This window comes from Saccostrea cucullata, unplaced genomic scaffold (genome assembly GCF_032062105.1).
Source record: "Saccostrea cucullata isolate Sc308-1 unplaced genomic scaffold, CSIRO_AGI_Scuc_v1 ctg289, whole genome shotgun sequence".
Lineage (NCBI taxonomy): Eukaryota > Metazoa > Mollusca > Bivalvia > Ostreida > Ostreidae > Saccostrea > Saccostrea cuccullata.
Genome location: NW_026933175.1, coordinates 354553 through 369363, shown reverse-complemented (window position 1 = coordinate 369363; position 14811 = coordinate 354553). Strand labels below are relative to the sequence as shown.

At 34.2% G+C, this 14811-nt stretch overlaps 1 protein-coding gene and 1 non-coding gene across 2 annotated transcripts; one reads left to right on the top strand and one right to left on the bottom strand.

Annotated features, from left to right (window-relative positions):
* Positions 1-3723: 3723 nt before the first annotated feature.
* LOC134237514 (GATOR1 complex protein NPRL2-like) lies at positions 3724-12956 on the bottom strand. The gene is made up of 12 exons (XM_062719604.1): positions 12822-12956; positions 8397-8488; positions 7887-8055; positions 7385-7493; positions 6871-7004; positions 6459-6556; positions 6287-6323; positions 5628-5721; positions 5154-5271; positions 4634-4791; positions 4451-4528; positions 3724-4030 (listed from the first exon to the last, which is right to left on the bottom strand). The coding sequence occupies exons 1-11, from the start codon at positions 12891-12893 to the stop codon at positions 4461-4463; spliced, it is 1149 nt and encodes a 382-aa protein (XP_062575588.1). The 5' UTR covers positions 12894-12956; the 3' UTR covers positions 3724-4030; positions 4451-4460.
* Positions 12957-13020: 64 nt separating this feature from the next.
* On the top strand, positions 13021-13093 carry Trnak-uuu (transfer RNA lysine (anticodon UUU)). Its single transcript has one exon. It is a non-coding gene; the product is annotated as a tRNA-Lys (tRNA).
* Positions 13094-14811: the final 1718 nt, after the last annotated feature.

The following is a 14811-nucleotide window of genomic DNA, read 5'->3' as shown; positions in this document are numbered from 1 at the left end:
AATCTTCACTGAGAATGCTTCCAAATTATCTCCACTTTAATGAGGGCGTGGCCCTTCATTTGAACGAACTTGAATCCCCTTTACCCAAGGATGCTTTGTGGCAAGTTTGGCTGTCATTGGCCCATTGGTTTTGGCGAAAAAGTCGAAAATGTGAAAAGTTTACAGACGGACGGACAGACAGCTAGACAGACAAATTGTAATCAGAATAAGATTTTCGGGTTTGGACAATTTTCGAATTCTCTTTTTTTTTCTTTTTTGCTTGTTAAGTTTTTTTTTCAGGTTTTAATTTTTTAGGTGCTGTGAAATGTTATGCTTTTGTACAGTATTGTACTGTTATGTACGTACAGTGAGTGTTGTACAGAGGTAAGTACAGAAATGTACAGTGGAAGTACATGGGTTATCATAGATTTTCAGAGAAAAATCAGAATATCAGGGGATGAAGATTCCAGTGGTGAGAGACCTCACCATTGTGAGTAGACTCACTGAGCTATGAATCTATTCCCTGCTCGATATTATGTGTAGAATGCTTTTCTTGTCAGTTTTTGGTCTCCTTCTTCTCGCCATACTGATTCTGTTCATATAGATATTAAGGGTGTTAAAGATAGATGATTCAAACCAACTTTATCAAAAATCTGAAAAATAACGATTTATTTTAAACAGATTATGTTTAACAGCGTAGATTTTAAACTTTCAAAATGATTAAAATCATCAGACAAAAGGTGTGTTAAAAAAGACGGCTAGCTATTTACTATGACTTTAAGTATACTTTCCATAATTTTCAAAGATTGGGAGTATCACTCTTAAAATACTAGTAGCTTTTGTATACTATGTACTATGTACTTGTCTTCACAGGCAGTTAAACGGTCAAAGGGAAGCTACACTTGCAGCTGTTAGTACTCTTAGGCCTACTTTCGTTTTTAAAGTTTTGGCACTTTTATCAGATTTCATTGCATTTTTAAATTAATTAAAGTCAATTATGTGAAATATTTTATAAAATTATTTTAACAACTTTAATATTTAAATGGTAAATGTAACGATTATTTCAAAAAACGAGAAAAAACGGACATTTCTTTTGAAATAATTTCCTGTAAGTTTGACTGAAATTCAATTACGTGTGCTCCTTTTTTACAAGAATATAATAAAAGGTACTTTAAATTGCATACATATAGTATTGCCACCTGAAGGTAAAAGGGGCGGTCTTCGGGCCGAGAAAATCTGGGTTATTCTATCTTCCCAGTCACTCTTATCATTGACCTTCACTTTTGCTAAATCTTCTTGTAATAAGAAACACGCACGCTAACTCGCGATTCCCGCCTACACTTTGGAACCATTTTAATTCAATATAAATAGCAATTTGGCCATAAAATCTTTGTTTAATAATAGTTCAATGGTAATTGATAAATCGTCTTAATACCAGCGCTAAACAGTAAATTTTCCATAATTCCAGCTCTTGAAAAAAGGGGGGTACACGATATTTTCCATTGAAATCGGAGTTTCAAGCATCACCGTATTTTGAAATAGTCTTGGATATGATCAAATGTTCCTTATATCTTTTCTTATGTTTTAGGCAAATAAATAAAACATAAATATTTCAACAAAATTTAATGTTTTAGTTGTATATCGCTTTGAAATTGGTGGAAAATAAGCATTTTTATCGTTTTTTGTCAATAAACATATGTTCCCCACCGTGTCACACAAAATGCTTTGGTATGAATTCGTGAAATAACATCACATATTACCTGTAAAAAGGAATTTTGTGACACGGGGGGGAAAGATGTTTTAAAAATATTTTCCGTTTTCTGTTGATTTCCATAGTGAAAAACACACGTTTTACCAAAATTTAAGAGTTATCTCTCTTTGTTTTCCCAAATAAGTAAAGTTTTATGGGAATCCTTATAATTATCTATAAAAAATATTAAAAAATCATCGAATATGTTAACTTTTGAAAATTGACTTGGAGGTAGGCGGGAGAACATGCAATACTATCGTTCGCAGTTCTTTCTCTTCTCATACATCGTGGAAGCACAGGGGCTTGCTCCAGGCGTGTAATAATTATTCTCTAAAATATAGTAAACGTATATGATTTTTTAAGGAAGCTCTAAACACTGACAAAAAGTGGGTTTTTATGGACTTGGACAAAAATATATCATATCAAGGTTTGCATATTGAGACCATTTACCGTACTTCATCTTCAACATAGGGTACCTGTCTTATTTCCTCAGTAACAGAGTAAAAATGTTCGAAGACAATGGTTTATTTGTGAACAGAAATCACTGTTGTTTACTTAAATTAGGTAATTTTATAAATTCAATTACTTATTCTTGGTCTAATATAATGTTATGGATATTTTAATTCAACATAAATTGTGTAATTAATAGTAAATAACCATTTTTCTATCCTACATCTAAGGGCAGATCACTCTAATGGCATAAAACTACCCTACAAATAGAGCTCTTTGGTGTGCAGTGTTTAGAGCTTCCTTAAAATAATTATACCACTTCGGGAGCCAGCCCCATGTGGGGCCACTTCTAGGATATCCATAGGGACATTAACAGGTCTAGATCTACTCAACGTCTGTCCGACAGAGCGCTTTCACCACATCGTCTCAAATCAATTTTTTAAATACTTTTCCATAAAATATTACAAAACATTAAAATTCATACTCTCTTAACCCTTTAGCCAGATTGAAAACATTAAATTATGATACTTTTTTTTCAAATTCTATGAAAATTTCGGCATGAATGCACAAGGGTCCAAAAACAATAAAGGAAATATTTACTATATGTAAATTAGGATATCGAGATATCCTGTTTTACCGGAATATCATACACCTGGTCACTTTTTAACCTAAACAGTTTTACAGAATTTCGTGCACCTGACAGAAATGCCCATACATGTACTGATCTAGCAGTGAAGGCTGTCTGAGGGGTGTCTGGACCCTCGAGAAGTTTTTTTTTTTTTAAATATTTGGAGTAAATTGAGGAAAATATTATCTTGGACTCTTATGACAACACATACTCCTGGAAAAATGTAACAATAAAGTATAGTTTGTTACCATTTCCCAAGGGGTCTACATGTGTTTTCTATAGCGGGTGTCTCCTTATAGTGAAAGAGTTAATATAAAATTGATGGTGCTGGTACCATATAGTAGATTACTAGTATAAACCAAGATTCAACTAAAAACCTAATCAAAGGATAATCATTTTGACCATACATAGACATTCAGAAAGACTGTACATGTTGGGGCCTGGGAAGAGGAGCAGCTAGAATAAAAAAATTGCAACTTACCCCCCCCCCCCCCCCCCCCCCCCCAAAAAAAATGGACGTAAACTCAAAAATCCTAATTGTTGGTGGGAGTTTAAAGTTAGGGGAAGGGGTAGGTTGAAACCATTTCCTCATACAACTGTCATTATTACATTACCAACGAATGATTGAAGTACACTCCCATGATCCTTTTAATGACCAATGCCAACAGTAATGTTAAAACATTTAGGACCAGTGGATTATAGATATATTCAGTGAAGACTTGTGACACCAATGACCTTACACTGGGTCACAATCTCTTTAAATTATAGACAATTCTACGCACTTATTTTTATATTTTGACACACACTTCTTTTTCACAAAGGTAAAATATTAAATATTACATTTAAAATAAAATTAATTATAACAAATCAATCCATGTGGAGTTACAACATTTTCTACAGAAATAAACACCACATAAAAATGTACAACAATTTATTCATAACAAGTTTAACATACAGTATTTCTGTTTACTGTTAAAGCTGCATTGGTCCAGTGAGTACCTGCTCACCAGAAGCATTCAGAGCGTGACTCTATCCATTACCTAGCAGGTTTATGTCTCACGATCTATCACAATCAATAGCTGCCTCCCTTATACAATCTGTGTCCTGTTGTGTTGGATTCCACTTTATCTTCTTCTAAAAGTGGATGTTGAATAGAGTAACATGTAGTTGTCTCTGCTTTGTAATTCATAATTGGTCTGTATCTTAGTATTGTTTTTGGAGATCTGAGAGAAAGAATTCAGTGTCAATCTGATTATTTACATAAAAAGGGTTTCCCCTTTAATTTAAAAGTGCATAATTTCATGAAATCAGATTGAATTATCCTCATTTATACAAACAAGACAAACAGTTAACACATCTTAATAACTGTGCTACTAACAATTACTTTAAAACATGCCAAACCAATTAGAGAAAAAAGGTCTTTTAACAGTTTTTTTTTTCAATTTATAAGTAGAAGTACATGAATTTTAATGTAAAAAGTTGAAAAATTTTGGATTATTCTGTGAGCACTTATTCAATTTAATGATATGTTATTTTCTTCATCCAAATAATGAAGAAATAGTATGTTCATTTTTTTTAACACAATGATTGTAATAGTATGTGTATTCTTGAGATTTTACAGGGTCACAGATAAAGAGACTTACCGCCATACCCTCACTTTACACAGACCGTCACATTGGGGTCATTTTCTATCCTCTCTTCTAGGTCTGTCTGACCGATGCCTGCAACAAACAGGTATCAACACAATGTAATATCCAAACAATTAGCAACTGCAAACTCAATAACAGCAAAGAGACAACCATATCACAAAATACAGTGATGCTTACCAACTTTACAGCATATTTCATCGTAACAGTGAAGTCCGTCAAACATGGGGTACAGAGACCTCAGTCGGGGGTCAGGCTCGGCGTTAGTAGGGACCAGGATGGGGAATTTCCTCAACACTCGGATCAGGTTCTTTACTACTCCAAACTGGATCAGCTTCCTTCACAGATGATTTTAAAACATTAGTAAGAAATACATATACTCACATTTCTGCTAGAGGTCAAAGAATCATTGAGAATAATTCATAGCAACAATTTGTTTCAGATTGTAATATTTAATTTTCAACCATCTGTCATCTTTGTTAGACAAGGCACTCTGCAATTTGTATGGAGATATGAAAAAGAATATAAAAATCAGATTACATATACACATTTACACAATATCAAATTATTTTTGATGCCAGTTTCTGGATTCTCGACAAAGCTTTCTGCATTCATTCTTCATTAAGTGAGTTTAAGATACTGGTAGGAGCCTTAAATACTAGATCACTTGATATATAGCAATTTGGTTAAGCAGACTTACTTTTCATCAATTTTGAGTCCATGAGGATTATAGCGACAACAGAGATCCCGGACGGTAACTCCGTGTGTCATACTGGTGTATAGGGTCAGAATGTCCCGTAGTAGGGGTAATGTGTGACCTGTCAGTACAGAAGCGGTATACATTATCTGACTCAGTTATAAAGGTAAAGCAGCGTTATACATCATCTGACTCAGTTATAAAGTAAATATATATAGGATATATATGATAAGCAGGATGGGACAAAAATATTTTAAAAATTATAGGGAATCAACAAAACAATGTTATCATAGGACAATAATCTTAAATTACAGGGAACTTGACTAAACAAGACAAGGTATTATAGAACAAATATAAATGTCACTATAGTGGAGTACCTGTCTACAACTAGTTACGACGGTTTCAGGAATATATGTGTAATTTAAATAGATTGTATTTTCTGACTTTATTAAAGGAAAGATTTAAATATACTCTTACCTTTAATTGCAATAAAGTGCATACACTGATCTTGAAGATGTGGATCAGAAAACAGTTTTTTGATGTCCGACGTCACGGTATACATGTTAGAATACTGAAAATACCCAGAGTTCACAATGATGCTTAGGTCCAACATGGTGTACATGTTTCAATGATGAAATACAGTAACAAACACTTACAGCCAACATGCTTCTAATGAATTGACACTTATAGCAGAGTGATTTTCATTCCCTGTGTGTTTTAAACATATCGTTAAGAAAACGGATATGATGAATTACTGGTACATGTATGTTTATAACAAAGCCAAATTGCTGGTCTCTAATACTTCATTATAAGCCTGTTTAACTGTATACCCACAAATCAACTTAAATACCAGCAATGTTTAATATCAAGATATTCAAGTTCAAATAATAAAATATCAAGTCAATAATCTATTTTTCTTTAATATATAGTGAAATCACTAATTTTTGAAGCGGTTTACTTTTCACTTTTTCTGAAATATTAGATAATTTTATGTCCTCCTCGAATTTATATTTTGAAATCTGTAACAACACATCTAGATACTCTAATGTAGAATTCTTTAAAACGACAGGCTAAAAGTACCGAAAAAACGAATGAATGTTTTCAATACTACTTAATACTCTACAAAGTCGACTCACCTGGAAAACTGGTATTATCTTAATTATATTGTAATATCTGAAATGTAAAAGAAGAAAGAATATATCTTGTATCATGTATACAAGCTTTCTAACACAATTATCAATTGACCATTCAAAGCAAACACAGACGCATAGGACTCTCATCCAGAGTGACTACTGTTACGTTACTCACAGGAGATTCTGGAGACAGGACTTGACCAGATTGATTTCCACATCCGCCTCCACTGCTATTCGACAAGTTGGATTAAATCCATCTATGTATGGCAGAACCTGTAAACCCAAAACATATAATTGGATGAAAGTAAAAGTTAAATAACTTTTCTATTGTTTCACCACTACAGAATTAGAGTAAAGGTAAGAACTTTGCATTTCCAACCCAGCATCTTGACCTTGTCCAAATAACCATATTTTTCAGTGTCAATACACACCTCCTGGTCATAGCCACCTTCAAGCTAAGATTGTTTTTACTGTTTCATCACTTCAAAGTAACATTTTTAACAGACTCTTGTTCCCTGCCGTGAGGTAAGACCCAACTGCTCAGTTTATACCTGCTGTGTGGTGAGACCCAACTGCTCAGTTTATACCTGCTGTGTGGTGAGGTCCCATGCCTGTTGTGGTCTGCCCTTGTCTTTGATCAGGATGGGGACATCATGGTCCAGTACAGGAGGAGGTTCAGCGATGTTTACAGTCACCTTCAGGTGGACAGTGATGGACTCTCCTGAAAACAGAGACAACAGTACACACTCACAGAACAAGGATAATCTCCTAAGGATATGGATAATATTATTTAAATGATTCCAAGACATGTAAGATGGTCTGCAAAATAAGCTACTTTTCCAGTACACCTTTGTTTGATTGTCTTTGTTATTTTTTATACCACCAATCCTTTGTGGCATTGGACTAATTCAAGTGACCTTTTCCTTCATTTGCCTTTCCAGCATTTTTCATTTCATAATTACAACCTTAAACTAATCGAGCTAAAAACAAATTTAACCCTTCTCAACAAAAGCTTCCTCTCCTTCAATGTAATTTACACAGTCCTCTGCTGGTGATGAAGATTACCTAGAAGCTTATACTGTTGACTGTATAATGACTTACCCACTGGAATTCGACAGAAACCATATTTATTCAGGAGATGTAACACCTTCTCCATGAAGACTGGAATTTGTTCCTGGCTTTTCTCTTTCGACAAAAACCCACTCTCCAACTGAAAAAGTAAGGAACCAATAAAAAATTGAGCCTCTGATGAGGCAGTACTTTTACTTGCAAAAATTAATCCAAAGTGATTACTGATTATTACTAAACCATACCTGACCAACTTATCAAAATCCATGTTTAATTATGAACCTGATGTTTTTCTTTTTCCACGAGCTACTGTACGTGTACGTAAATTGGCATATTCAGATTTTAGTGGAATCACTGGGTATTGAGTTGTTGGTGTAGTCATGAATTAGTGCTACATACTAACACACCATATATTTTAATTATAAATGATTTCTTAGCGTTATCATGATTTAGCGCATTGCTTGCTGCACCAGAGCCACTAAAATATGATGCCCGCTTTTTTTAAGGGCCAGTTTCTTAACCACTAGCTACAAACCTCAATTTGTGTGAGATACAGAGCCAGTTTCTTGACCACTGGTTCGTGGTTGCTGGTGTCCACATTTTGATCGAACACAAAACAGAGGTTGAACATCAGAGCATTCCTCTGGTACTTTGTGTCATCAATGGAAACGGGGCAGCCAACAATTTTATATCCCAAAGCATTTCTGAAATAATGGCAATAAAACTTCGGAATTAATATTCTACAGAAATATGTATTTTTTAGTACCATTGGTAAAATTCTTCTGGACCAGTTGAGCTCTGATTTTACTGTATATTGCTCCAAAAAGGAATCAATGCTACTGAATTTTTAGAAAATGTTGAGCAAAAGTATTCCTAAAGTACTTCTTAATGCAAAGAAATCATTTAAGTGCATGACTGGCTTTCACATTAATTAAAGTGAATAAGGAGACAAGGCTGTTTTATTATGCTTACTATTACCATTATAAGGTATCAAGTTTCAAAAAGTTATTGCAAAATGAAATATTTGACCTCAGTTCTTACTTACACTGTGATGAGTCGGCCTTGAAATTCAGGCTTAGGAATGATGTAATTATGTATCACATCAAAATGAGCTTTAGATATGATTTCTTTTGGAACCTGAAAAATGTAATTGTAACAGATCTGTGATTGAGATACTATAATTCCATAAAACTAATTCTACTGACTTTTTATTAAGGGAAACTAAGCTTGCTTGATTGTAGTAATTAACCTACAAACAAGAGGCCCAGTTGCCACATTGTTCACCTGAGCACTTTGGCTTAGAAAAAGCTGCAATCGGTTCAGCATTAAAAATATAAAAGTGTTTCTGACATTTAATCTTCTATTGAAGCCTTAAGCTTGCCCTACCTCTAGGTACATGATTGGAAGTCAATTGAAAATACTCTTCCTGAAGATGCTTCTGAATAAAAAAAAACTAGCTTTTATGTTTTTGAGAAGAAGTTTTCATTGATATATCCCTTTACAGTGTATTCTCTTTTTATTATAACTTCAGGGGATCTGGGTTTAAATCAAATTTTAGTGCATGACATTTATCTTCTCTCTGATTCTTTTGGTGCTGTGACCAGGATGTAACAGGTTAAAGACCTACCATTGCAGAGCCTGTGATTGTGTCTTTGAGAGCCTTAGGAAATGGAACATCTACATCTACATATTACAGCGTTCCATCAAACCTGATGATTATACGCTGGCCCTGCGCAAACGGACCTCTAAATATTAATTATAAAACGTATGTGAAAAAAAGAAAAAAAACTAAGTGCCACAGAAGGTATAAATAAACCTAGTGCAATGAAAAACAATTTACAAAATTGTGCATGAAAAATGTGTATTTACATTGTATACTACTTGTTTATATAAATATAAGAGTTATGGGACATAGCTTGGGACCAGAGTTCTGAACTGGTCCAGAGAGGCCGTTGCCACCACAGCATGTGGGAGAGAATTCCACAAGGTTACTGTATGGGGAAAGAAGCTAAATTTATAATAATCTGTTCATGTACTGAAGGTCTGAAAGTGAAGAGGACTAGTATTACGTGTAATGGTCGTTGTCGTTAACATTATAAGTCTACATATATTTCTTCTATTGTCTAATGTTGGCCAATTTAGATGGTGTAACATATCTGAGACACTACTAGTATTGTGGTATCTATGTGTGTCATATCTTGCAGCTCGTCTTTGAACATTTTCTAGTTTATCTTTAAGTTTTTTTGTATGAGGTGCCCAAACTGAAGAACAGTATTCGAGGTTAGACCTGACCACTGCTTTATATGCCAAAGACTTTGTTTCTTCATTTTTTATCTGCAAATTTCTTTTTAGAAAACCCAGTATCTTATTTGCCTTAGAAGTTATATTATTAATATGTGGTTCCCAGGACATGTTGTAGGATAATGTTACCCCTAAATATTTTGCTGTCGTTATAGATTCTAATGTGTGTCCTTTCAAATTATAGGTATATTTTACTGGTGTGCGAGATCTGGTAATACTGAGTGAATTACATTTTTGAGGATGAAATTGCATTCCCCAGATATGTTCCCAATTAGCTAACGAGTCAAGATCTTTTTGAAGAATTACACAGTCATTTTGATTATGAATGGGTCGATACAAGATACAGTCATCGGCAAAGAGCCTTGTATTTGATGTAACAGAAGATGGTAGGTCATTTATAAAGATTAAAAATAGAAGGGGCCCAAGGACTGACCCTTGAGGAACCCCGCTGACCACAGGCATTGGACTAGATACCTCACCATCAAGGACAACCTGTTGTACTCTGTTGCTGAGAAAAGCAGAGACCCACCTCCAGGTGTTACCACGTATTCCATAGTTATCCAACTTTCTCAGCAACTTTTGGTGAGGCACCTTATCGAATGCCTTTGAGAAGTCCAGTATAATCATATCAGTTTGAGTGTTTGAGTGTAAATTCTCCAATAATTCATGGCTGAGAGTAAGTAGCTGAGTTTCGCAACTTCTCTTAGTTCTAAATCCATGTTGGCAATCTACTAAAATATCATATTGATCTAAATGGTTCAAGACGTTGCTGACAACTATATGTTCTAGAATTTTACAACAAATGCATGTTAATGAGACAGGTCTATAATTACTAGCCAAATATTTTCCCCCCTTTTTGAATCTAGGAATGACATTTGCTTGACGCCAGTCTGCAGGTACCTCCCCTTGTGCCAATGAGATGTTAAAAATATGTGCAAGGTGTGGAGCGAATTCAGATGAATATTGTTTAAGGATGCGAGCTGGTATTTCATCTGGCCCTGTGGCTTTGCTAGGATCTAATTTGTCTAATAATTTTTGTGTGCCATTTACAGTTATGTGTATATCTTGCATGGATGGATAATTATCATTTAATTGTGGTATATGTTCTTGGTCATTTTCAGGTGTGAAGACAGAATGATATTGTTTATTAAGAATTTCCACTTTCTGTTTGGTATCGTCAATGAGTATCCCTTCAGATCTTAAAGGGGCTACTCCTGAACTGTCTTTTTTGGTATTGCTAATATAATTCCAAAACTTTTTCTGTTTTGGTGAAGTCTCTATATTTTCATCATAACAAATAATATTCTCTAAATAAGTCCAATATGCTTTCCTTGTTTCCCTTTGTAATTCATGTTTTATGTCTTTGTATTTCTTGGTGCTTGTACTGTTTGTATGTTGTTTCATATTTTTGAAGAGTTTGTTTCTTTTTTTAATTTATAGTGATTTAATTTTCCTATTTATCCAAGGCAACCTTTTTTTTGAATTGTTTATCATTTTAGATGGGATGTTTTCATTCATGATATCTAATACTTTGGTTCTAAATTCACCCCACAAATTGTCTATATTCTGATCTTGTAATGGATTTTGACTGTCTATGTTCATGTTTTGTATATTCTCTTTGATTTTCTCTTTTTGCTTTATTGTAGAGATAGATTTTCCTAGGTGGTTTTTTAACTTTTCTTGGTTTTAAACTAGCTTCTATGTAAACTATTTCATGGTCGGATATACCAGGTATAACTTCTACTTTGTTCACAAGGGAACTGTTGGAAGTGAAGAAAAGATCAATTGTTGATTGTGATGTAGCTGTTATATGTGTTGGTTTAGTAACAACTTGTTCAAGATAATTATCCTGGCATATATCTAACATTTGCTTACACTGTTTTGTATTCTGTGAATTTGGTATGGTAGAATAAGTGATCCAATCAATACCTCCCAGGTTGAAGTCCCCCCCTAACCACAGATGTGAGTTTTCACTTTGTCTTATTCTTTGAATGGACTTTTCAAGGTGAGTGAGATACTCGTCTTGTGTTTGTTTTGGTGGTTTATAAAAATTACCTATATACAGGTCTGGTGACCCTATCACTTGCAACTTGACCCAGAGTTGTTCACTAGTGACATCTGACTTCAGATCAGTAGGTTCCGAACTAATGTATTTATCTGACACAAGTATAAATACCCCACCATGCGAGTCACTTTTGCGATCATTTCTGTAGCATGTGAAACCACTCGGGAAAACCTCTGATGATTGAATATCTTTGTGCAGCCATGACTCATTACCTATGATAATATCTGGTTTAGTTGATTCAACAAGATTTTCTAAGTCTGCCTTTTTATTTCTGACAGATTGACAATTGATAACTATCACTCTTAAAGGTACATCTGATCTTTTAAACTTAGTGTAGTTTGATCGTGTGTTTGAATTTTGTACAGGGGAGGATGTTGCTGTTGGACTTCCTATACTTTTGTCATGGAAGGTTTTGACAATGCATAATACGTCACTCTCTGATTTATCTGTCTGAATTTTCACAACTAGTGAACTACATTTGTGCAGCTGGTTTGGTTGAAATAGGTTCAGTGGACCATGCAGTTTTGTGAAAAGTTTAGTCATGAGTGACAACAAATAACATCCAATTTCGATCACATAAGTTCACTTAAGCCTTCAATTCAGGTGAGCTAAAGTGATTACCATTCATCCATTGCAGTTTACTTTAAAAATATTAAAGATTCAAATGTGGGGGCTTGCTTCTGTGGAGTGACTGTTAATGTTACTGAGTGATGGGCTGATTGGGTTGACCTCCTCCCTTCCAGACAAAATGCCTCTGAATGATAATCAAAGCTTCAGGGGGAATATGAATTCCATCTAATCAATGACAGAGCTAGTCAAAACAGAGTTTGATCCTATGAATAACTAAGGTAGTGATGATGTTGCATGCATATGATCCAAACTGTATAAACGTGTGTTTTTTTCATATACGTTTTATAATTAAAATTTAGAGGTCCGTTTGCACAAGGCCAGCGTATAATCATCAAGTTCGATGGAACGCTGTAATATGTAACGTTAGATGTAGAAACGAAGTTTTCATGGACTTTTTTTTTTTACCTCAGACTATGCTGTTAAGCATGTTAAGTATGGATTTCAATCCAAATGATTAATCAAAATCTTACGTACTTGATATTTCACCATAGGACCTGTTGTAGGGTGAAACTCGCTCAACAATATCGATGTAATTTGTGGATGCATCTTTTTATCTGAGGATATTCGATCTGGAAACAAAGTAAAATGTTTCCGAAGGTGTCTGGAGGTGTTCCGAGAATCGGATAAAAATAAATAAAGTACTATTTAAATTGTTACCCTACCTGACTCATAAGCCCGTGTAGCTCAGTCGGTAGAGCATCAGACTTTTAATCTGAGGGTCTAGGGTTCGAGTCCCTACATGGGCGAACTTTTTTTTTTCCCCCTTGTTAATCTATGTTATCTGTTTACTTTTCAAACACAAGTGAAAAAGATGATGCTAACAAGATCGTTATAATAACCATAGAATCCATGAAGTGATGACTGTAAACAGGAGTGAGGGTGTTAAAGGTACTTGGACACAGATTTGAAGTTAATATTTTTGTATAATATCACGAATTATATATTTTAAAAGCATTCCACACAAAAATTAATTAAAAATCTTTTTTCATTTAAAAGTTATTAAAACTTCAAAGTTTTTGGCGGGTTTGATGGACACATCCTTGCACTTTCACAAATTTTAACTCTATTCTTAACCCTTCGGAAAAATGGCAATCTTTTTGTGTATTAATGAGAAATATTAAACTTTAATCCAGAAAAACAATTTTATTCAGTGTAGAAATGTTTATACAAAGCAAAATTTCTTCACAAGTACCGTCATTTCGAACTAGTCCCGTGTGCAAATCGATCACACTCGTGTTTTGTACACAGTTTTTGTAAACAGAGCAAGAGCTCTGTTATTGTTGATTGTTTACGATTCACCTGGTGCGTTCAATTGTCAAAGTCTACTCACCACAACTGCACGGACTGACAATATATTGTGTGTTTGTTTTGCTTTCGAACATGTCTACTCTGATGTTTCTGGATAATAATATTAATATTTTTCATTTATACACAACAAGATTGTTACTTTTCCTAAGTATTAAGAGTGAACTTAAAATTTGTGAAAGTGCAAGGATGTGTCAATCAAACCCGCCAAAAAATTTGAAGTTTTAATAACTTTTAAACGAAATAAGATTTTTCATTAATTTTTGTGTGAAATGCTATCAAAATGTATAAGTCGTAATATTATACAGAAAAAAATACCTTCAAATCTGTGTCCAAGTACCTTTAAAATCTGTGTAACATCAACTTATCAGTCAGTGGCCTGTCTCGATTTTAAATTTGTTCTTATTCGGAGCATGCTCCCGTGTATCAAATCAGCAGGGAGATGTAAATACCACATGCAATACAACACATCTAGCATTGATGCAATGGCATTATTTAGTCGATGTTTGATGGTGCGATAGTGACTGAACTACGTAGTCCTATCCGGATTCCGCATTTTTGCCCAGCCAAAAAAATTTAAAAATATACTCAGTAAATAAAAAAAATCAAAAAAAAAATCGCAATTTGATCGTGAAAGGGTTAATTATTTCCTAGCTATAAATGAAAAGATATATTTATATCAAATATAACTATGTATCAAGATTTGCACAATGTTCTCATTTCCTCTGCAGATAAAATCAAAGACAGGGGATGCTTTTCTTGCATGTGGAGACTTTAATTCTCTTACACTTACAACATTTGAATAAAAAATTAACCAAAGCGTCAACTGTGTAAGAACCTTTAAAAATATACTCTCAAAATATACAACAATGTAATATTTCAGAGTGAAAGGTAAAAGGTAGAAAACTCGATTGTTCACTTTACGTTAAGAGTTTTCTGGACCAAGAAAGATAACTCTGCCGATGTCCTACACACACGCTAGTTCTTTGGCAAAATCACAAATACATGTACAACATTAACACCCCCTGCATATCTTATCGTTTATTCAATACTTCAAGTTGTGTCTCGCTTTATAAGGGACACGTCTGCATCAGAGTGCCATCATAATTTTCATTGAGTCCGCATATACAACTTTCTCCCAGGATCGTACATTTTGGCT

Excerpts from the sequence above, each read along its gene's own strand:
- LOC134237514 (XM_062719604.1), bottom strand. The coding sequence starts at position 12,893 with ATGCATCCACAAATTACATCGATATTGTTGAGCGAGTTTCACCCTACA. Across the intron at positions 8,489-12,821 it reads GTCCTATGGTGAAATATCAA|GTTCCAAAAGAAATCATATC; the intron begins GTACGTAAGATT and ends TACATTTTTCAG. Across the intron at positions 4,792-5,153 it reads GGACTCAAAATTGATGAAAA|GAAGCTGATCCAGTTTGGAG; the intron begins GTAAGTCTGCTT and ends TCATCTGTGAAG.